The sequence below is a fragment of the Anneissia japonica genome, unplaced genomic scaffold (genome assembly GCF_011630105.1).
Source record: "Anneissia japonica isolate Jap-2015-1 unplaced genomic scaffold, ASM1163010v1 scaffold287711_len853857_cov187, whole genome shotgun sequence".
NCBI lineage: Eukaryota > Metazoa > Echinodermata > Crinoidea > Comatulida > Comatulidae > Anneissia > Anneissia japonica.
The window spans coordinates 454,885-477,663 of NW_022753410.1; the positions used below are offsets into that span (position 1 = coordinate 454,885).

General features: G+C 34.9%; 1 protein-coding gene across 1 annotated transcript in view; it reads right to left on the bottom strand.

Moving 5' to 3' along the window:
* Positions 1-77: 77 nt before the first annotated feature.
* The window catches only part of LOC117122866 (A disintegrin and metalloproteinase with thrombospondin motifs 3-like), a 32,029-nt gene continuing 9,327 nt past the window's right edge, over positions 78-22,779 (bottom strand). Inside the window, exons 3-17 of the mRNA XM_033268629.1 lie at positions 16,713-17,101; positions 16,131-16,275; positions 11,803-11,984; positions 11,425-11,508; positions 10,680-10,827; positions 10,092-10,197; positions 8,026-8,169; positions 7,457-7,607; positions 7,194-7,304; positions 6,134-6,267; positions 3,205-3,268; positions 2,474-2,573; positions 1,550-1,683; positions 927-1,047; positions 78-202 (exon numbers count right to left, since the gene is read on the bottom strand). Of these exons, the coding sequence (XP_033124520.1) occupies positions 78-202; positions 927-1,047; positions 1,550-1,683; positions 2,474-2,573; positions 3,205-3,268; positions 6,134-6,267; positions 7,194-7,304; positions 7,457-7,607; positions 8,026-8,169; positions 10,092-10,197; positions 10,680-10,827; positions 11,425-11,508; positions 11,803-11,984; positions 16,131-16,275; positions 16,713-17,101 (2,138 nt within the window). The remainder of the gene's footprint in view (positions 203-926; positions 1,048-1,549; positions 1,684-2,473; positions 2,574-3,204; positions 3,269-6,133; positions 6,268-7,193; positions 7,305-7,456; positions 7,608-8,025; positions 8,170-10,091; positions 10,198-10,679; positions 10,828-11,424; positions 11,509-11,802; positions 11,985-16,130; positions 16,276-16,712; positions 17,102-22,779) is intronic.

A 22,779-nucleotide genomic window follows, 5' to 3' on the forward strand; every position in this document is an offset into this window, starting at 1 on the left:
GTATTGTATAAAAGCTTAAGCTTTTAACAAATTTAATAATACACATTTTATGGTTTGAATACATCATAAAAATATAATTACAAAATGATGTTGAGAAATGAACAATGATCACCATTCTTACCAATGTCATACAGGTCATCGTACGGCCGAGATATGATAATGTTATGAGCATCAGAGGGAACTCGAGCGATAAGTTTTATTTCTGAAAAATTTTTAGTACACATTAAGTAAAGGAACCTGTATACGAGTTTACATAATGATGATGAAGCTGATGATATTGATGATGATGATGATATGATTGTGATCATAATGATGTAAACTATGAAGAATGATGGTAATGAGAATCATGATGATAATGACGTTGATGTTAACGATGATGATAAAAACAATAGTCCAAATCATTCATATAATCCGCATCTTTGATTAGAACTATACTATAAGACTTGGTTTACAATTCTCCGACGAATTGTTTTTTCTCCCCGGCGGAGGGTTAGGCAGGGGTGTGGATGGTGTGATGGCTGTACACCAGGGGTGGCGCCAGTGTATCTTCTACATATTATAGTAGACTCTAAAATAAATTAAATAATGTAATCCTTTGAAACTCTTAAATTCCCCTAGACCACTTTCAAAAGATTTTGAGTGACGCCAGATCAGCAGCCTATTTTGCTCTCGTCGGGGGCGTCTCCCCCTCGTCGGCAAATCCTGACGTCAATATTCTGCTGCACACCACCTAAACCCAACACACCCCTCCCACCACATAGGGGCCTACACACAGTACAGCCTTTCTCACTGGCGCCACAAATGAAAAGAACTCGCGGGCCGTAAACTACAACGCACCTAACCATGAGGGAATATAAACCAACCTTTAGCATTTTAAATTATTGCACAGGTTATGAAACAATAATAAAGTTTAAATAATTATTTACGTGTGTCCAATGTATCCGTGTATGTTTCCTTAGGATATTGACATTGAGAATTATCCCCTCCACATACTCCACAATCATCTTCCATCATATTCGAATCAAACTCCTTATCACATCCAATTTTCTAAGAAAATAAGTGGGTTTGATAGATTTTCGATTACTTCTATTAACTATAATAAAAGTATGCTACATATTAACCTAATGTTGCTGCTGCTGCTGCTACTGTTGCTGCTACTACTAATACTGCCAAGTAGGCCTATAATTCCCAAAACTCATTACGTGCAATTTAATTTTTAATCCAATTCAATTAAAATCAATATTTAACACTGTCATCATATCCATGCATATGTAGAAAATAAGTATTATTTGTATTTTTGAACTGTCGAAACCAGTTATCATGATACACCGACATTTTGACGTAATACATTATCTGAATTTGAACCTAAATCTGCTAAAAGGGCCAAGTTATTATTATTGATTATGATTATAACATTCATTTTGATGATGATTACGGTGATGATAAGTACGATGATAATGATAATAAATATAAATAACAACAACAAAACGAGATAGGAATAATGTCAATTAGGTAAAAACCTAACAAGAAGAGTGCGTTTATTACATACCCGACAAAATCCCTGCACGCAAATTCCGTATGGATTCTCATACGAACAATGCGCTCCATCGCTAATAAAGAAGTCGAACGTTTTGACCTCGTTAGTATCACGGTTCTCACACGTCACCATACACTGACGATCATCTGAGGTTGAATCAATGACCATTTATATTAAGTTACACTGATTAGAATTATATATATATATATATATACATATACAGTCTCTTATACACATCTAGCAGTGCCCTAAGAGGAATATAAGATGTTATACTTTAATCAAACATAGCCCTTCAACAAAAAAGTTCCATTTTCAGTTGTATGACAAAAAAGTTGTCTTTAGCCGGATTCGAACCCCAGGAAAACGCGTTGATCCCATCGGGATTTGAACCCAAGATCTTCCTAATACCATTATTGCAAGTGGTATACACCCTTAGATTTCCCCATTAGAAACTCTCAAGTTAGGCCTATATTGCGTAAAGCCCCCTTTCTTTAAAATCGCTACACTGTCGCTAAAGTGTTTTCAGCGCAATCGTTGTACTGCGTAGCAGCAGTCTCTCCGACGCAATCGGAAGGCTCCCCATTGGACCGACCAATCAGCATCAAGCATCAGTTTTTCACTGAAATCCTTGCACTACGTAGCTAGCTATCCCCGATGCAATCGGGAACGCTCGGATTCAACTGACCAATCAGCGTCTCCAAAGGAGTCGGCGATAGCATGGAAACCAGGTAAAAGCTTCATTCATTAACGCGCAATGAATGAATATTAATAGAGAACATGACGGTAACTTTGATATATAGAAACACCTCCATTTTGGTGAATTATAAAGACGATCTTTTTTATTATCTCTACATCACTGTAAACAGGATGTTTTCATTACTAACAGCATGCTAACAAATATAATGACATTTAAAGAAGTGGGTTTCTTTTATTTACCTTCTTCAAGTTCGTGAGGTTTCCAGTCCCCTTTGGAAAATTCATTACCGAAAGATTCACAGTATAACGCCCTCATGTCTTCAGGTTTTCCATTACATTTCTGAAGAAAAGAACAGAGCAAAAACACACGTCAACAACGGAAATTTTAAAACTTATTATCCGCAGTAGTCTATTAATATCTATAAAAATATTAATATTGTGAACTCAAGACTCAAGGAAGATGACATTCGCAATAAACTGCTGGAAGGTTTCATATAATATCTTCTTCACTATTTCCTCAGTTAGACGTTGCTGCCCTGATTGTTTCCCAGAGAATTAACTACAGCGCACCCTCCAACTGGAGACTCTTGTAATTCTGAGAGCCCAGGTTCCATGAACATTTAATACTAAGTTATTAACAATGGACAATGAGATCTCCCTCGAATCTACTCTGTTCTATCGGGATCGCCCCCGAGGCTAAAGAACCGTCAACATGTGAGTAGCCCCCAAAATGCAAAAGAATTAGTATATTTATAATAATTGTACTGTAAAAACAAGTAGTGGAATCCAGTAGTGTAAGAATAATAGACAGTATTATTTCAATAATAGAGTGAATAAACTTGAATCGTACAGTATATATACCATGTACTTTGTATGAAACCTAAATATATTATAAAAACGATGAGATCTTTTGAATGCAGTATAACCATTTTATTGCATACATACCCGAACATTCAAATAATACAACCTACCTCCTTATTGCACACTTTGAATTCGTCCATCTCGCCTTCACAATATCTTCCGCCATTTTCTGGTCTAGAAATACAAATGACCCCAATAATACATGATGATTGACATAACAGTCTTCTTCGGAAAAATACAAGTGCAACGAAGAATGTGCAAAATCGAAGAATGATATAAACGAGACCTAAGCCTATACAAATTTACACAGAATTGATTAGCAAAATAGTTAAAATTATGAATGAACACTTACAATGGATCAAAGATAGAATTAAGGTAGGTCTACTTTGAAATACAGCATTAATAAAATGATTGCCACAGAGCGTCTGGTTATGTTCGGCACACCGCATGTAGGTACCGAAAATGGTAAAGGTAAAGGTAGGAGAATAACCCATAAATATTGCAGCGTCATTGTGAATTGTGTATGGGCGTGGTCAGTGACTACCTAGCAGCCGTAAAGAGGTACTTCATGGTAGCTACATGTTCATGTTATTCCACAACGACAGGGACTAAAATGAACCATAATATCGGGGTAACTCCCCACTCTTCCGAAAGATCCAATGGGGTCTTTAAAGTGCACACGAGCCAGATGCTGGACCTGTATTTGAAGTCGTTATCCGAGAAGACTTGATTCTACAAACCGAACCATGGGCGAGGAGCGACTGAAATCGGCACCCTTGCCTTACCAGTCCGGGCCACTCGACTCGTCAATGTCTCACAAAACGACGACCATTATTCGGAGGAAAATGATGATCGAGCGTGCAGTCGAAAACATAAGTGTGTGTGTGTGTGTGTTGTGGGATATGCGCGCATTCTTGGCATCGGCTACTGAATAAAAATTTCTAATTGATTTACCATCCCCAAAGTATATTATTACAGAAAGCTAATAACCTACTTAAATATACAAATAAGGAAATCTATTGGTCGTTATTTATATGATAAAATATGTTGAACATTTTTCGTTTGGATTATTGTTAGTACCATACCGATTGTGCCCTATCCAAAACTAAGTAGCCCTGTTTAATTTTTAGTCTACCCTTCGTTTTAGTTCACCTACAGTTATTATACATTAATAAGCAACATTCCGAGATTACAATTTGTAACACGTAAAATATAAGAAATCTTAACGGAAACCCGTTAAATACAGTAGTCATATAACATGTACTGTATTCTAGGCTTCTGACGCATCATTATAAATTCATGCTTCTCCCGCCCACTGTCTGCAACATATCGCCTGCCGGGCAATGCGTAGGCCTACTACACTAATCTATCAGAACGGTTCTCTGTGGAAATCTTATTTGAATAAGAAGCAGGTAATCTGTAAGAAGGTTGGAAATTACCTATTTCCCATTTGTATTTAATTTGGCAAATAATATCGCTTGCTCTGTGGGTATGCATTACAACTAAAATTAGTTTTCAGGGCTGTTTTTTTTTTATTCATATTTTATTATTTCAATTCGTAAAACCAATTAATTTCCATTTAGGTTGACAAATATCGGTAAAATTAAAATTGAGCAATATTGTGGTTCATAGCAGTAAATATTAAAGAGCGGTGTTTAGGTTTTCTAACGGTACATGAGGTTGATGATATTTGAAATTGATATAAAACTTATTTTTAGTTATAATAATATTGTTGTAAATAGTTACTTTAATCAAAATCGAAGGCCTAATAATAGGCGTAATAATAGCTTGATAACAATTAAGCCTCTGAGAGGCAAAAGCGCCTTGTCCATCTGACCAATAGAAAAGAAGTGTACAATATTTGGCCTAAAGTAACAGATGGACATGATTTTCCCAATGGCAATAAGTCAATCACTCATCGCATCCGTATGACGTCATTAAATTAAATGACCAATATCATTTGAAAAATATTTGTTCAGTGTTTTCCTGATTATCCTAGTATTGATGTTTAGAGTAATTTAATTAAGGTAATTGATGATGTTAAACACTGACAGCAGTTGACGAGCGGTATATTAAAGTAAGATTCAGTTCCGTCTGAATTTAGCTTACAGTTTTGTAAGTGTTTATTTGTATAGACAGACAAATCTAAATCAGTACAGCTTTAGAAAATAATAATAATCCTTGACTCAGGCCTAAATTATACAGTTCCCATATTGGCTTGCAATCATATTTCCAACGCGATACAATGGGGAACGCAACGCCACGACGCGCGCGCAACGGATCGCTTATTTTAGCAGAGTTGGATTCGTCGTACGACGGTCGTTCGTACGTACGATGCAATGATCACCCGGGTTATATGATTTACGGATGAATATCCATAAGTGCATGATGAAGAACCCAGTGGCACATTAAAATGACGACAAATGAGTCTTTATTCAGTATTTTAGGATATAAAATGTATGAATATCTACTAAAAAAAGTATGAATATCCATAAATAATAATAAATAAAGGTCATCAAATAAACATAGAATGGGATCACCAAGTCAAAAATAAACATCCTAAAACTGTCAAGAACCTCCTTCGAAATTTTAGCCTAGTAATACATGTAAATATTGCTACATAAGGTATAAAAGAAAAATACTGTCGTACCCGTCCCAACCTAACATATCTCTAAATGTATTATAAATCCAGTAGTATTTTCAAATTGATTGTATCAAGTAGATTTTCAAACTTTATATTATATATATTTCCATGTTTTAAATGACCTGTTAATTATGTCAGTCGTATATTTGAGTGTGCTCACGTTAACTTATGACTATTGGCTGGATGGTACTTGCACTGTACTTGCACTCTTTTATAATCAATGTTAGTAAAAATCTTTCATTGTAAGTAAGACGTCAATTTGTATCAAAATACTGTATTTTATGTATAACTAGCTCACTCATATCCGGAGAGAGTCATTAGAGAAATAAAGTAACTGCTACCGACATTTTATTTCAAGACATAGAACATGACGGGTTTGTCTGGTCATTTCTCACCTGGGGTTTGAGCATTCTCGAGTCCTGCCTGTAACACCGCCACCACACGGATACGAACAGTCACTCCACGATGTCCACTCCGTCCAACCTCCGTTTATCTGGTTCATAAAAGTGCATTGTCCTGCTTGACACCACTGTAGAGTTAATTATGATTAATTGGTTTATTGTAATCACATGTACAAAAGGAAACAACTCTTCTGTTGTTATGATAATATAAAGAAGTAGACCTATTTAGGTCAACAAATCTTGTACAAGTCATACAAACCAAAATCTCAAAAATCTAGGATCAGTTTTTAGCTAAAAATATATATATATTTGTTTACCAAAGAAGTAGCCACTTTTCGAGCTTTAATTATTGATAGATCTGATATCCTAACGGAAGCTGTTTAGCCGGTCATGTGGTCACGGTTCTTTCAACCCCAAAAAAACTGAGCGGGGAGAGCGACGGTCTCCTTGGCCCTAGAATTAGGCCTTGGTTAATAGTACATAAAACGAAGAAAAAATCAAATATCGCTCTGCTCATGCTCTTCTTCAACGCAGCATTTGTTAGCCCTTATAACGTTCATGCAATGATTGTCATATTACCCTTCGCCATTAACTGTCATCGCAACTTTTCACGTCAAAAAGACGGAGCGCCCGCTATCGTTCGTCTTGGCTTTTGATAATTTATGAGTGCGGATTAAAGATAAATGTGTTGAACTACTAAACCTTAACATTATAATTGAATACTTGAGTTATTAGCTTTCGATTGAAAACTTTTTTTTTTCGTAAATTAACAGACGCATTAATAAAAATCATTCATACATTCCTTGCCCAAGACCCTTTAAGTTGGCCGGCAGTAAATTTGTAGTAAAATTATGTAGGGCCTAAATCAAATGAAAACTTAATTGGTTTGATTCAATCTATCTCGAATTTTGATAACGTATCTGATTCCGTATGGACAACTCAATGTTTTAGTCGACAGTTTGAGGGGTTCTTTTTTTAGAATGTAATGTATCAAGTAGCATAATCTTTAATTCGGATAGACACATTTCAATATGTAGCTTTGATTTCAACTTACCGCTTCATCAGCGCATGCCGTACCATCTAGAGCCGGGGAGTTGGCGTGGTCATGCGCACAGAGTGTTGCGTTGTCTGGATCGGAGCACATAAGTGTAAAGCAGGGATCAATCTATGTACGCAAGACTCAAGTAATTTATACATCATATTATTAGGTCTTATACATGATTATGTTATTTATTAGTTTAGTGTTTTGACATTAAATATAAACATAAATTTGCTCATACTGTACGTATTTTTAGTATAATTAATGAGTACACCTACCCCATATGCAGGAATAGCCCAGGGACACGCCCCAAATCTCTCGTCGTGTATAAACCGACATTGATCTTCGAATGTAAACAATGAGCCGGGATTCGCAACCGGTTCAAAAAAATCCCCTCTAAATGGATTGTCTAGTAAACATGGAAACGTGCTGGAAAAGAATATGCAAAACAACTCATGTTATAATGATGCATGTGTATAATTATCCATTAAATTTCATACATCTCAACCAGCAACTACATGCAAAAACAGGACGAATACTTAGTTAAAAAGTCTTAATTACATTTCTAAGTCTCCTCGCATATCAGTGGACTCAAGGAGAACATGAGTTTAATAGTCATGAACAAAAATAAATCCTGACCTTTCGTGGAGGATTTGAACTGAAGAATCTGATAGTAGAGGGTGAGCACTAAATTCACAAAAAAGCTACAGTCTCATTATCGTCACCATTACCATCATCATCATCATTATCATAATCATCATCATTATCATAACCATCGTCATCATCATAATGTTTAGTAATAACAATGAAGTAAAATAGTATTATGTATTAACATGTTTGTACTAACCTCATTTTTTTTTCAAGGAAATCGTTAGTACAATTCGACCAAAAATGTAACTCATAGTTTGAAATTACTAATGGTGCCATGATACTGCCTGATTCAGCCGCTTCTGAGCAGTTATTTTTTGACGTGTCATGGCCTACGCCTAACCTGCAAGAAACAATTACTACTATAAAATAGCTTGAATAAAAAAGTCATGTTACAACTTTTCAAATGACAATCGATTGTGTTTGAAAGTTGCACTTTCTGGCGTTCCATACAAAAACAAGTTTTCATTAAGCAGGCAAAAAACGTAGGACTACGCGTAAAGGTACGCTCATACAAAAGATTGTCCGCAAACGCAAGCTAGCAACGCCATTCGCCTAGTAAGCTCGGTTCACACTAGAGCAATTTAGGCGTGTTCGCCAACACAAGTAAAGGGCTGTTCACAACGGTCACCACGATATCTTTCAGTGAAATCAATTAGGCGCGCAACCGCAAACACTGTGCCAAGGCTCTAAAGCCGAAAACTAGCAGCTTACACAAGGGGTAGAATGAGATAACAGGAATCGAACCAATAACAAGGTTTGCGTCAAGCCTCTTTTTGTTGCTATTGATGCCTGCTAGTGTGATCTTTACCATTTTGCTCCAGTTTAAACCAAGTCATACAAGGTGGATTGATGATGTAGGCCCCATTGAAGCCTTGATGACTCAACTACACATTTTGACAAGAATGGAATCACCATTCTAGGCTTATTGTAGGCTATTGAGTAGAAAAGAATTTAGATTGTTTTTATTATTATTATTATTATTTTATTTTATTTTATTTTATTTTATTTTATTTTATTTTATTTTATTTTATTTTATTTTATTTATTTATTTTTTAATTTCAATTTTTATTATTTTTATTTTTATTTATTTATTTATTTATTTATTTTTTGCTGCATCATGGGATTTGACCTACAACCTTAATATTATTTATTTACTGTAGGGACCTAGATTAAAAGGCTCTATTTGCAATGAAGCTGATATGAAGACATAATCAACAAGTAGTTACCGATTGTTCATTAACACGTGTTAAAATGCCAAGTTTTTGTCCTAAATTCGCAGAACAAATATCTTAAGTTGATGTCATTAGGGCTTTAGTAACACAGAAACTAGTGTAAGGTTAATTCGAAATAGAGTATCAAATAATTATGTTTGAATGATAAGACATACATAAATAATATGCGACGCACAATCATTGCTAAGCAGTCTATTAGTCTTTAATTCCTAAAATGCCAGGGTAAACGCCTACTAAGGATCAACTTGTATCAAGAAACATGTTTATTTGGCGAATGATTATTTTTATAAAATGATTGTATATTAACTATTAATTTATTTTGCTGAACTGTGTTCAATTACTACTTCCACATTTACTGAGTTACAAACAGAAAACATATAGTGTTTTTCCGTTATCAACTTTAAATAAGACACAGATCAAACAAATTATTTTTTAATGATTTATAGATGCTTAAACATTTTTTTATATGATCACCAGTCAAGTTAAGGGTCTATGTAAAAGAATATAAAACTGTACTTTATATTGTATACATTCGTAAGGCAAGTAATAATTATTACTCTTGATGTTTTCAAATTAAAGTTAATACCTTATTTATATTTGTCTCAGCTTAAATATGACTAATACAAACTAGGCATGTTTTAGCTGAACACAAACGGTATACTGTAGACCCTACGTTTATCTTTATGCCATTCAAGATTTCTGCAATTAAAGGAATCGTTAAAAAGAATGGAAACTAGGATTAATTTGCATTTGTATTGAACTCATCACATACTAAAATAGGTTCAGACCTACGCCCAGACACGCATCATTTTTAAGATCTGCGGAAAAACCATCGATGGCCCGGGGATAAAGAATTGGCCTAATTGTGAGTCTAAGTATAATTGGATGATTGTTGATAAAAACAACAAATTCAAAACAGTTCCATCCTATTCCCGTGTGCTTAGTATATTTTGGCAAAGAAATGCAAACACTAGTCTCATATTAAAAGGAGACGTCATACCACTTAATAATAATTCAATATAAAACTTACAGATGAGAGAGTTCGTGGGCTACAATGTATGCTGCCGGGAGACCTTGGTCACGAACAACTACACAATTCTGCTTCCTTTTGCACATTCCACTCACTAGTGCGATACCTGAATAAAATATAAGCAATGTGTGTGCCACCAATACGACCTGATTAATGTTAATGTAATAGTGCGATATCTAACTTACAATTGAATTCGAATATTTATTACGTTTTTTCTTTTATAGAAAGTAACCCAAGATTCAGGAGACCAACCAAGTCTTCAGTATGATTCTTATAGCGGCAATTTAGCCGACAGAAAACAATTCCCTTGTCATTTTCGAAGAGTGTCTTTAATGTAGGCTACATGGGCCAAGTCTCATGCATCCAAACGATGATGTGTTAACTTGCATTCAGAGGTGCAGCATACACAAAAAGTGAACATCGACAGAATTGAACCAGGAGCCAATTGGCGCACTTACGTGGCTACCACCAATTTAGCCGACTTAACTTAAGCTGCTGTATAAAAATCAGATTAAGGTATTTGTGTTATTACTTGTCAATTATTTAATAATGAATTTTATACACGAAGTTCAACGACTAACTTCTTACCAGCTTTGTCCATATCTCTTCTTGTAAGAAATACTAAGGCGTCGTAATGATCCGGATCAGAGTCGTCATCCACGTGTTGTGTGGAGAAATGTTCGCAGATATTTCGACGGCTAACATTTGGATCTTCGTCATCAATCAGTTTATCGGACTATTTTTCATTTAAACGATAAAAAGTAAATAAATAAAAAGCTATTAAGAGATGGAGGCTGTGATATAAAACCGTCAATCTTAATGTTAAGTTTTGAAGTGTATGTGGTTTGTGTCGTCAATATACGTCAGTCGTGTAAAGTAGATACGGAAAGAATTTCCAAAACAAACTTGCTTATTAATTTACATTTGATCAGCGACGACGCCAGGAAATATGAAAATTTAGGGGTTTCAAAGGCTTATCAATCAGTTTATTGGACTATTTTTCCAAATAAATAAATAAAAGACTATTAAGAGATGAAGGCTGTGATAAACTACCGTCCCCGCGGGATGGGGGGGGGGGGCTGTAGCCCTGCCTAGTGAGTGAAACATTTCTTTACAAAGGTAACTTGGGTAACTGACAAGATTTTATTAAATGTATATTAGACCTGACTTTGAATGTTGTAATTGGCATGGACCTAAACATATCAAGGCCTACAATACTATTTGGTAGACTTAAACGGTTAGATATTGTTCGAACAGCCTACTCAACACATCTTCATCTGTCTCATGAGGAAGGTTTCTTGATTTTCCGTTACTACCGGTATTGTCTGCTCACCTGTTTCTTATTGAGGAACATCATTCTAGAAACTACCACATGGACGTCCGCTTTCAGAGAGTCATGTTGAAACGCTTGATGGACCTGCACAGAAAATGAAACGCGTTTCAAAGAATTATCAAATGGAGGATATCATTTGAAGTTGGTTGGATGTTGTAAGAAATTAAAATAAAAGATGCACCAACATTTAAATCTTAACTGACCAAGTAGAGTCAATCACAATGACTATAAGCTCAACATGTTTCAATTTTTAATAAAGATAAAAGGATGGACATGGCCTCACCAGCAAGTATGATGTAGGCCTATGCGTGTGGAAATTATGTAAAATTAAGTAAAAACAAATTTTAGTCAAGTTAAAATAAGCAATAGGAAACTTACAATATCCATCATTGTTAAGTAATACTGCTCTGCGCCCTCTTCGCCATGCATATCAATTACTGTGTTGTCGCCTACTACATATGTTTCTATAGAGTATTGTTGGTTATACGAAATATCTCTCTTTTTTCTTTTATTTAAAAACGCCTCTACTGGGCCTACCATATCGTCTTGGAGATTAAAGCCTAAAAAAAATAAAACAAGCACAGCATTAATTTTATTAATTTTGTGTACGCAATAATCATAGCCACATTACAAAAGTAATCAAATATCGTCTGCGGAAATGAAGAATACATTCAATGCTTCAAAATACTGGCAGATGCTCTTTTAGCAACCATCATTAATTTACAAAATTCACATCAACATATTGTAAATTTTAAGAAAAAATGTCATTAGATTTAAAGCTATGGTCTGCCAGATCAATAAGTTCTTTCGAAATATTGGATCCACAGCAGGCAATATCGTATATAAAATATTGAGATTAGAGTTTGTCTGAAAGATGCGCTTCGGTCATGTAACTAGGTCTCTCTAATAACCATCGTGTTAAAGCACGTCAAGTGAATGTTGTATATAATAATAAGCATATCCCTAAAGATATACCGTCTGTGATGAGCTGACAACTTGAACAAATAAAATTCGATATTTGAAATGCTTATGGTACTTTATATATTTAGGTAAGTCACTAGATTTCAGTGGATCTCTCCCCCGAAGTGTCAATCAAACTTAACAACTGACCAATCAGAACGGACCAGGAATACGTAAGCGTTCTAAAAACACACGTGCTGTCACACAAACGCACGTATTTACGTACACCAAGGCTCAGTGCTTTATAGGACGTTAGCAACAAAATCCAAGGGGCGGGGTTTAGCGGAAAGATCCATTGAACATTGCAATTAGAAAACAATATTCAATAATTAAAAGACGCATTAGTAGTATTGTTCCTTAATTCTTTTAGACTTTTAAACTGGCTGGTAGTAAATTTATAGATTTCTGTAATAAAAAAAAATGTAGACATTTCGATAAATTGTGATGTGTGACGATTAAGTTATGATTTCAAAAACTTCCTATTTATAAGTGTTGTGCATTTCTCTAATGTTTAAGTACGTATTGTTATAAGAGTAAAGTTACTTTCAGAATTGGATGTTTATTTCGTTAAGAGTTATCGGTAACTTCGCGTTGCTTTCGTCAGACATACTCTCTTACACTATGTCAACTAACTTTCAAATAACTTATTTGATTTTTTTCAAAAATAAGTAAATCAATGTTTGAATTGAATGCTCGATTTCTATACTGTACATGATAATCTATAATTTTGCGAGGAAACTGGTCTACGCTGTACTTTTCATAAAGGCCAGTACTTGAGACGACCGGACATTATGACATTCGTATTAAATGCTTTAAGAACATCATTACCATTTATGTGAATAATACGGATTTTTTTTTATATGTAGAAATACGGTGGTCGTGTCAATTTAGGAAAAAAATGGGACTCCAGCTGCGGTTTAAAATCAAAATAAAATCACTTAACCCTGAACTCATATTTTAAGATATTAATTGATGTGAGAAACGATGTCAATTGATTGTCATATTCGGAAATGAGAGTCATAGTGTGTATTTGTGCCCCTCTCTTCGCTTAGGTAATACGGTGGTCTCATGTAATACACATAGATGGCTTACAACCTAAAATTGTATTTTACTTGGAGAAGAAAACATTATCCACATCGGATGCCCATGCAATACCTGAATTATGTAGCTCATGCAGTAAAACGTATCATGATGTAAAACTTAAACGCTAATATAATTGGAGTACAGTACCTTGTTCCAACCCCGATGAAGAAAATTAGGTTTTAGTTATCATTAGCACTATATTTATCATGTACCGTACCGTATATGCCTATCGTTAATCGAAATGTTTCTATCTTGCTTGTGTAAAATTATCACAAAACAAAATTGGTGGCGCCAAAATATGCCCAACGGCAGGGGACTGGCGATGTCCCACAACCTCTGAAGGGGGTAAACTCTGGTGTGTACTGTACTAGGCCTATTATTATAATAACTGTATAATTTCACTAAAGCTTAGTTCACGCTATTAAATTGTATGTGACAAATTTGTGTGATGTGTCCATACTATATATATATACTGTCTCTTATACACATCTAGATGTGTATAAGAGACAGGTATATTTTGGCAAAGAAATATTACTTTACACGTTGTAAAACACTGATTTTTTTCCAATAAATCAAAGAGATTGATTAAGGATATTCCTTAGGAAGGATCATTTTTAGTGTTGTTTCTTAAATTGGCTCTTGTGTGTGCTGACGTCACAATCGCAAAATCGCGCATAACAGACAAGGAGCGCTTGTGTAGAGAGGTTACGCTCTGCATCATAGCCAATCAATGATGGATGAGCTTAGGATGTTTGAACATGCAAAGAATAATACATGAGGGCTCAATTTTAATTATAACATAATTTCGTTGGTACAATAAGCTACTTTAATATTTATCAAAAAGAAAGATTCTTGTTTCTGGGGTGATAAATTAACCACATTATATTTCTAATGAGTAAACGCAATGAATACTTCTAAATGTTATGAATTACTTTCCTGTTTTTCAGTATACATTATGTTTAAGACAGATAGGCATAATATGCAATTCGTATAGGGCCTATCAATAATATGAGTATTTCTGAAGAATATTGTTATTAAATAACTAATTTTAAACTGTGATTAACTTTACCATGTATCACCATCGACATAACGAACATCATTAATGTTTACATTTTATGAATGCGTTGTTTCATAAAATTGTGTAGAGAATGGAGCGACATGTTACGACACAATCTTAACCATAACCATCATCTCAGTCGATTTACTTTAAAGTGATTTTAAAAATTCATTTCCTAATCATAAACACTTCAAACGTGCATGCCTCTGTTATGTCTTGCAACAGTAGCGAAACACGATGGGAAAATGCATAGGTTATGTAGTAACAGAATTGTTGTTAGAAGGAAGGAAACAAGGGGCCGACTGACGTGATTTCCAAAGGGAGGGTAAATTAAAATTCGAAATCTGTGTCTGAGGAAATAGGTCTCCAATTAGTATATGACGTAATATATTTTTGCAATCGAAATTTAGCCACACGTGACCGACTATAAGAGAAATTCAACAGTATTACGCGTTTACTTACAGGGGATCCGTAATCATTCCTTTATGTATTATTTTATAGAATATTGGGGTGGGGGGTTTAGGTTCTATGACAAATTTAAAATAAAGACCCTGAGTTTTTTTCCCCTGTACATGCCTACCCAAGAAATTATTATAGAGCTCCCCAGCGCCAACTTACGGCCTATGAAACTACGCGTAGTCGCGTTAGTTCTTACACGTGTCCATTGAACGTTAAGCTCCGTTTACACTAGCAGTAGTAGTAGTAATAGATTAATTTATACTTGTTGAAGCAAACGCAAGCAACGCTGCGCCTAGTTGGCGTTGCTTGCGTTGTGTCTAAATAATCTAGTGTGAACCAAACCTTAGATTGCACTGAATATGCACAATTGTCGAATAAGCAGACGGATCTACCCCTTTAAAGATGTTAAGTTACTTAATCCTATCAAATTAAACAATGCGGTCGCCTTCCTATTTGGAAGGTATACGTAATTTTCTAATAATATTATAAGCCTTTAACTAGGGTAACTATGCCCCAGCGACGTTTCATAGTAAAGTTGACATTTTTAAAGGGGCGCTCGCATTTTTGTTGCTGTAATTTTGAAATTAGACGACAACGCAACCGTATCAAATATTCTGGAGCCAACTTTTGTGCAAGAGAAATGTATTCTGTCCTGGTTCAGCATTTGTCTCGATAGACATGAATTCGGAAAAGATTAAAATCTAACCAGAAATGTGCTAGGCCTATCCCTTTAACTCTTGATTCAGACTAGCACGTTTTAAACGCTGACGCACAAGTTTTGACGCATTGACATTAGCTGCGCATCTAATCCACTGTTTATTTTCATCCTCTTACAAAAGTTTACGTCACATGGTTTTGACAATATGTATTAGTAGTGGTCAATTTTGACAAAGACCGTCGGATATGTTTTCTACAAGTAATATTATTGCTTTTACATTCAACATAATTATGAGACCTATTATAATCTATTTCATGAAACTATTAACTTAGAAAATACTTCATGCCTAAATACGCGTTAATGGTTCTACCAGAAGGAGTACCGTAGTCTACAAAAATGTTTTGCACACCCAAACTTTAACGTTATTAAAACGTCAAATTGTTAGTTGGGTGAATAATGTATGTTACATAGCCTATTAACAGTACTCACCTAAAGTGATACCATCCTTATTGGAATGAGCTGTCGATTTTATATCTGCTTTCTTATAGAACACATGGTACTGCTCCTCTTCGTGACCATCGACATCTAAAGGCTCAATGAGATGATGTTGATCATCCATATAAATCCATCCCATCTGATGGGGGAAAATGAATCAAAGGATAAAAATAAAGTATTTAACTCTTCCTTTTGCCAAATGAAAAAAAGACTGAAGCCCAAAATATTTAGAACAAAACCTTTGTTTCAATATATTGTTGTTTTCATTTGGCAGAAGAAAACGTATTGAAGAAGATTGTAATTAATATTTATCAAATTATACGACTTACTGCAGCCGATAATTAGTATAGGTATATACACAAACAGACACCCCAAGATTCCTCACCACACAGTGCACTACTTGTCCAAACCCTTCCACCACTCTGTAGAAACAATGAGTTTGAAGGATTGTTGCTTGAATACAATATTGGCTCTTCTTTAATTGGCGAGTGAATCTCTGCAGACAAGAAATTTGTTCTGAAGACCAAAATAACTGTATACCATGCACACCGGCGAAATCTAACAAAATAAACTTACCATGCCATTACATGTGCTTATAGAAACCCTGGACCTATCGTCTCCAGGAATATGTCCGTTGAAGTGGCATCTTCGTTTTGCAAGCCTAGAAAATGATGTTCCATCATCTCTGAAGAATTTAACTTTCATACCGGGTACCACCAAGCGATCGTTACCGGTAACATTTAAAACTATCTCATTTTCATGCCTTGTAGAATTTAGATTGAAATGAAACTGAAGAGGTTCAATGTCCCGTGGTTTGCGCTTCCGTAACTTACGAGTTATTCTTTCAAATTCATTTTTTCCTCGCTTGTATTCAGCGTCTAATAATTTTGAGATATACTTTCCTTCCGATGTTGATCGGTACGGTTTGATTAATAGATAGTCTCGAAGTTGCGAGTCAAGGACCTCTGTGGGAAAAATCAAGTTGCATTTAATAATTATTTAATTATTATTTATAATATATGCAAGAATGGCCATCTAATAAATTGTACAGTGGGATAAGGAATAAACCTTGGACCTACAGGTTTACACCCACAGAAAAAAAAATAATAATAACATACTTTATATGCACTTTATTTTTAATGCGAGGTGTTGACACCCATAAAAAGTAGACGTGATTTAGCGTACAATGAGTGGTCAAATGACTTTGAAATTGAAGAGAAATTTGAGAATGTGTGACAATACATCTTTGACATTAAAACTCCAAGTTGGTACGGTGAACTACCAATAAATCGTAACAGACTCCTATAATAGATCTTATTTCAATATAATTCATTAATATGAGTAAAGCTAAGCCAGTGGCGTATCTATACGTCTTGAAATGGGGGGGGGGCTGATGGGGAGGCGCGAAGTGAAGTGGGGGCTCGGTGATCAGTTGAGAAGCGCTAATTCGCAAAATAATGTGATTTTAGGTGATTTAGGTGAACTACTTGACCGTAATTTTTTGGGGGACGACTGGGGGGCGTGTGCCCCCGCGATCCCCACCCCCTGTAGATACGCCACTGCCTAAGGCCAAGGTAGTTTTCAACATTTAATTCTCCAACTGATATTTTCTGATATACTTCAGTAGACTAAGATATTGAAGTACTTTTTATGACTAAAAGCTGATCAACTATGTTTGAAAATAAGGGTCGTCACGCAGGAAATGTAATGTGAAATGTCACGTAACAACCTGATATAAAGCGTGTAAAATAATTTTATGACTTTCCATTTTAAAAAGCTAAAGCAAACATTCCAGTTTTTGTTTCTTTGTTTCTGTATATTGTCTCTATATTTTGTAACTTTTCAAACGATTCAGGATTCATTCAAATGCACTCATCGTATTAATGTTCACTCAATCATGAGGACATAGTCCCATGGCACCAAACGTGCTTTGGTCGCTCATTGTTATTAAAAAAAAAACAAAAAAACTCGAGAGTTCGAGAGTAATGACCTTAGTCCTGGATGTAGTTTTGAGTTTTACAGACACTGATTTGGATGAGTATCAACACATAACTATAAAAACAAAACTACTACACAATAATAAAACTAGATTTTCCAACTGTTGGAATCCTTCAAAATGTTCACTGTTATCTGAACTTGGCAATGCGCAAGAGTGGTCATGGTGGCTAGAGATTACACTCCGCAAATGTTGCGCATATGTACCTCTGTGGATTTTAAAGTCCATACTCCAAGGGACACTTAAAGTTGTGTTTATGACAAATGAATAATTCTATAACGTTTAAGTTTAAATTTATTTTATTTGTCTTAGATTGCTACTAAATAAACCGGATGTGATGGAGAGGATAATATTTAAAAAAAAAAAAGAAATACAATGAACATGAGCAAGAAGGACAGTCAATATAGGCCTAGAAAAAAAACTTGCCTGAAACGTAAAATGGAGGTTTGCTCTTATTGTGTCTTGAGGCTTTTAACACCTAACATTTCTGTAACCTTTTTTTAAATATGTATTTACAGTACTGTATTTGTGTATGTTTTGTTTCGTGTAAATAATGGATGAAACAAAGAAAAATCATATCATGGTCTATTTTATTTTCTTTATTCGATATAACAACATAAACATAAAAATAAATTTTAAAACAACAATACAAAAAAATCAAATAATTATAGATAAATTGAATTGACCTAATTGTCGAAGTATTATGACTAAACATTAAACAATGAAGTTTCTTTATACGTGTCACTATTTTAGTGTGCCCGCAAGAATTCTTCAATGATGTAAGTAAAACATTCTTATCTGTACAATCCATATCGTTGATGTAGCGCAGAGCGCAGCCCCGTTTACAGGGCTGATGATAATTTAAGTTTTTAAAACTCGACTATGACCTGAATTTGGACCAAAATGAAAAATATATAATAGTCATGAGTTACAGATAATCTCACAAGGGTTATTTGGACAGGTTATTTAGGTTATTATTTTGCAGCAATACTCTTTGCCTCTTTGCAAGAAGTATTTTGAACAGACCCAGTCTTTATTATTTTTCAAAGTTTCACTTTCGATCCTCAATTTATATAGGACAACGATATGTCTATTTTCATTATAAATACCATGCATTGTTTTTTCATCTTGTGTATGTTATTTTATACCACTTAATAATTAAGCAAGCTTCCTAACCACTGAATATAGTAATCATTTGCACATTCGCACTCTCGCTACCTCGCTAAATACGGTAGCTATTTTAGTTTTAAATTACATACAATCTGATTACTTATAATATATTATAATATAACAGTGCAAATGATTATTCGGTTACAGTTCATTCATGATTTATGTTAAGCTACAAATTCCATCATATATAATATACGGAAACGATTTGCAAGTCACCGATCATTAAAATGATCACATTAAAATGATTTGAGAGAATCACACTAAATTCCTCATAAATAGTCTATCCATTTTCTAGCATTCAATAAAATTGTTTTAAATAATTTCGTTCATCTGATCCTAACTCGCCAATTCATAATTCGTAATTCTGTCAAATCATTTTCAATGACTTCGTGGCAGTTTATGCTTTCCACGACAATGTGACGATTGCAGCTCTGATCTTTACTTAGTAAAAACTATTAGGATACAAGGACACGGGGGAGAAAGCAGACGACAAAAATTCCATTTTTTCTTTCCCTATGGGTGTGCTCTTCAGAGATGATATCCGCTGTCAACGCAATGTCCTGACGATACTTGGACGAGGCTTGTCCAGTAGAAATTTTAAACAAGATCAAAGCACGTGTTTATTGGTATCTCCGCATATTCAACTCGATATTGCCATAAAGGATGAGCACTTAATTTCCTGAGGTTAACTCCGTGATGGTAATGTCATTTAACTCAGCTCTGATAATTATAGACAAACATATTTACTTGTGGATGCAGCAGTGATAATTGTTTCTGCTTCCCAGTGACCAGGGCTATTAAAAAGTGGTTTAATATTTGGAAAACGCTAGGCTATGTAATACGCTATGACATAACTAATAATACTGATAATCATTACAAATTATTAAGAATATTACAATTATAGTCCTCATCATCAGTATTACGATAATTATTATTTAAGATAATGATAATAATGGTTATTCTAATGATAATTTGTGAGTGTTTTTGTTTTTGTCATTTCTGTGATTTTTTTTTGTTGCACAGTGTGAGGTAGGCATGACCTTACAGATGGAAGTGTTTCTTAATACATTTATTAATTATCTGTTAAAATGTGTTTACGATGCTTGGAAGCAAACCAAATTTAAATTATATTGGCCTATATATAAATATAAGACACATAATTTACAAGATGTATTTGCCTAAAAATAATTAATATACTGTATATACAGAGAGAAAAAGGTGGTCTATGCTTATTTATTTTTTTTTTTGTATTGAATAATAGGGCATAGTAGTGTTAATTGAAATTTGTTTGAATAATTCAAACGTTCTAGTTTTTATTAAAGAATAATTAATTGAACTACTTTATGTTAATAGGGAAATTTTGCAACCCTACGAAAAGGATAACGAATAAGAATACGTCATTATTATTATCGTCATTGCCTAAAAAAATATCATAACAATGCTGTACGAGCTGAGTATGATCCTTGATTCAGGCAAAAGGTATGAAGCGCCGACGTTGTCACAGATATGCTACTGTAGGGGAAGGGTGTCTGAACATTTGATGACGTAACCGTATTTGTTATCGTTTTTTTAAGCTAGCGAAAACCAGGGACGTAGCCAGGATTTTGAAAGGGGGAGGCCGTTGTGCGAGGCACGTAGGACCTCGGCGGGGTCTGGGGGGGACCCCTGTGAAGTAGCGCACTCTGAACGTTTTATGGACTGTTTTGAGAGATGAAAATTGCATTAGACGCATCATAAATAATATTAGTATGCCCAACAATAATTATAATAAATCAACAGTAGGGTATCCAGGAATTTGAAAAAGAGGTGACTCAGGGAGGGAGACTTTCACGGACTGATGAACCACCCACCTCAGCCCCACCATGGTTGGGGCTGAGGTAAGAAAATTTATGATTAGGGCACCCTCTAGATGGCCGGAAATTACACTCTTAGACTTAAATTTGAATATATTCTTAACTAATTCTTAACCAAAATAGTCATAATCACGAAAAAGAGGCATGAAAAACCAGATCACATCCTAAAAACAAATGTATGCCCGCTCTCCTCAGCAGTAAAAAGACATACTCTGAGTCAGGTGCCGACTCGATGCAGTTTAAAGTCATACCCAGGTGAAAGCAGATCTGTTTTTAAAGGTAGAGGGGAGGACATTTTGTGAGTCGACACCCACCTCAGACTCACCATGGTTGGAGTTGAGGTGCGAAAATGTGAGGAAATAGTATGGTACGTGGCCAGAAACGACAACAAATTTCTCATGTACTTTTATCAGGCATCTACATAATATCCAGGACAACTTGGCCTAACTATAATTTAATAAGCTTTAAATATACTGTAATATTATGATCAACAAATCACAACTTTATTTTTAGTTTAGTAGCCTTTAGCACAATTTTCTTCACATTTTAATATTATTAATATTATTATCAACTATCACTATCATCATCATCATCCTCATCATCATCATCATTATCATCATCGCCGTTATTATTATTATTATTATTATTATTATTATTATTATTATTATTATTATTATTACTACTACTACTACTACTATAGTATTATCCGGGAACAGTTAACTGTTCTCTGGTATTATTAAACAAACATTAAAGAAGCTTGCAAAAGGAAAAAAGAAACCAAACTGAACCATACAGTATCACATTTCTGTATATTAAATAACCTGGCCTGGAATTTATAGATTTTTCTTAAAATCACGCTTTAGGCATGTGTTATAATTATAGCAGGCCTCGTCCTATATGTATAACGTGTACTGATGCATATTTACGTATTTTATAAGTATTCATTTTGAATGATCCCAGGAAAAATTTGTATTGGCTCAAAAACAAGCACATTTTAACACAGTGTACAAATTGAGGGTGGGGGGGAGCCGCTGCTCCCATGGCTAATCAACCCCCCCCCCCCGCGCCCCGACTACGTCACTGGCGAAAACTACCTTTCAAAACGGTCAATTGCCTCATGTGAACATAACGTATTGGGCATTTTGCCATGTGCGTACATACATTCGAAATTCAATTTCTTAAGCCTAAAATCACAGAGCAATCATCAAAAGAACGGCAACCACTCGCAGCAGAGGGAGTAATAACACGTTAATGAATAGTCCCTGTAGAATAAACTTTCTATTATTTTTTACAACGTAAGGAAGTTAGAGAAATATGTATAATGGTTCCGAATATAATCCATCAACAGTTAGTGAGACGTCATAGAATTGGAAAATGGATCCCACTAGCCGGGCGTTACTATTCTGTGAGCGCAACAGATACTGGGAAACAGTTGTTTAATATCCTGAAGTACTATTCACATGAAAACAGGCAGCTTCAAACACTTACGTTACAGAAAAACAACTTGATCAACCTGTTAAAAAATGTGTTGGTTCAATACAGACAGACAGGCAGTATTGTATATCAGTAATTAAGATCTGCCTGCTGTCAAGAATAGATCTACATGTGATTATCCCCATATATG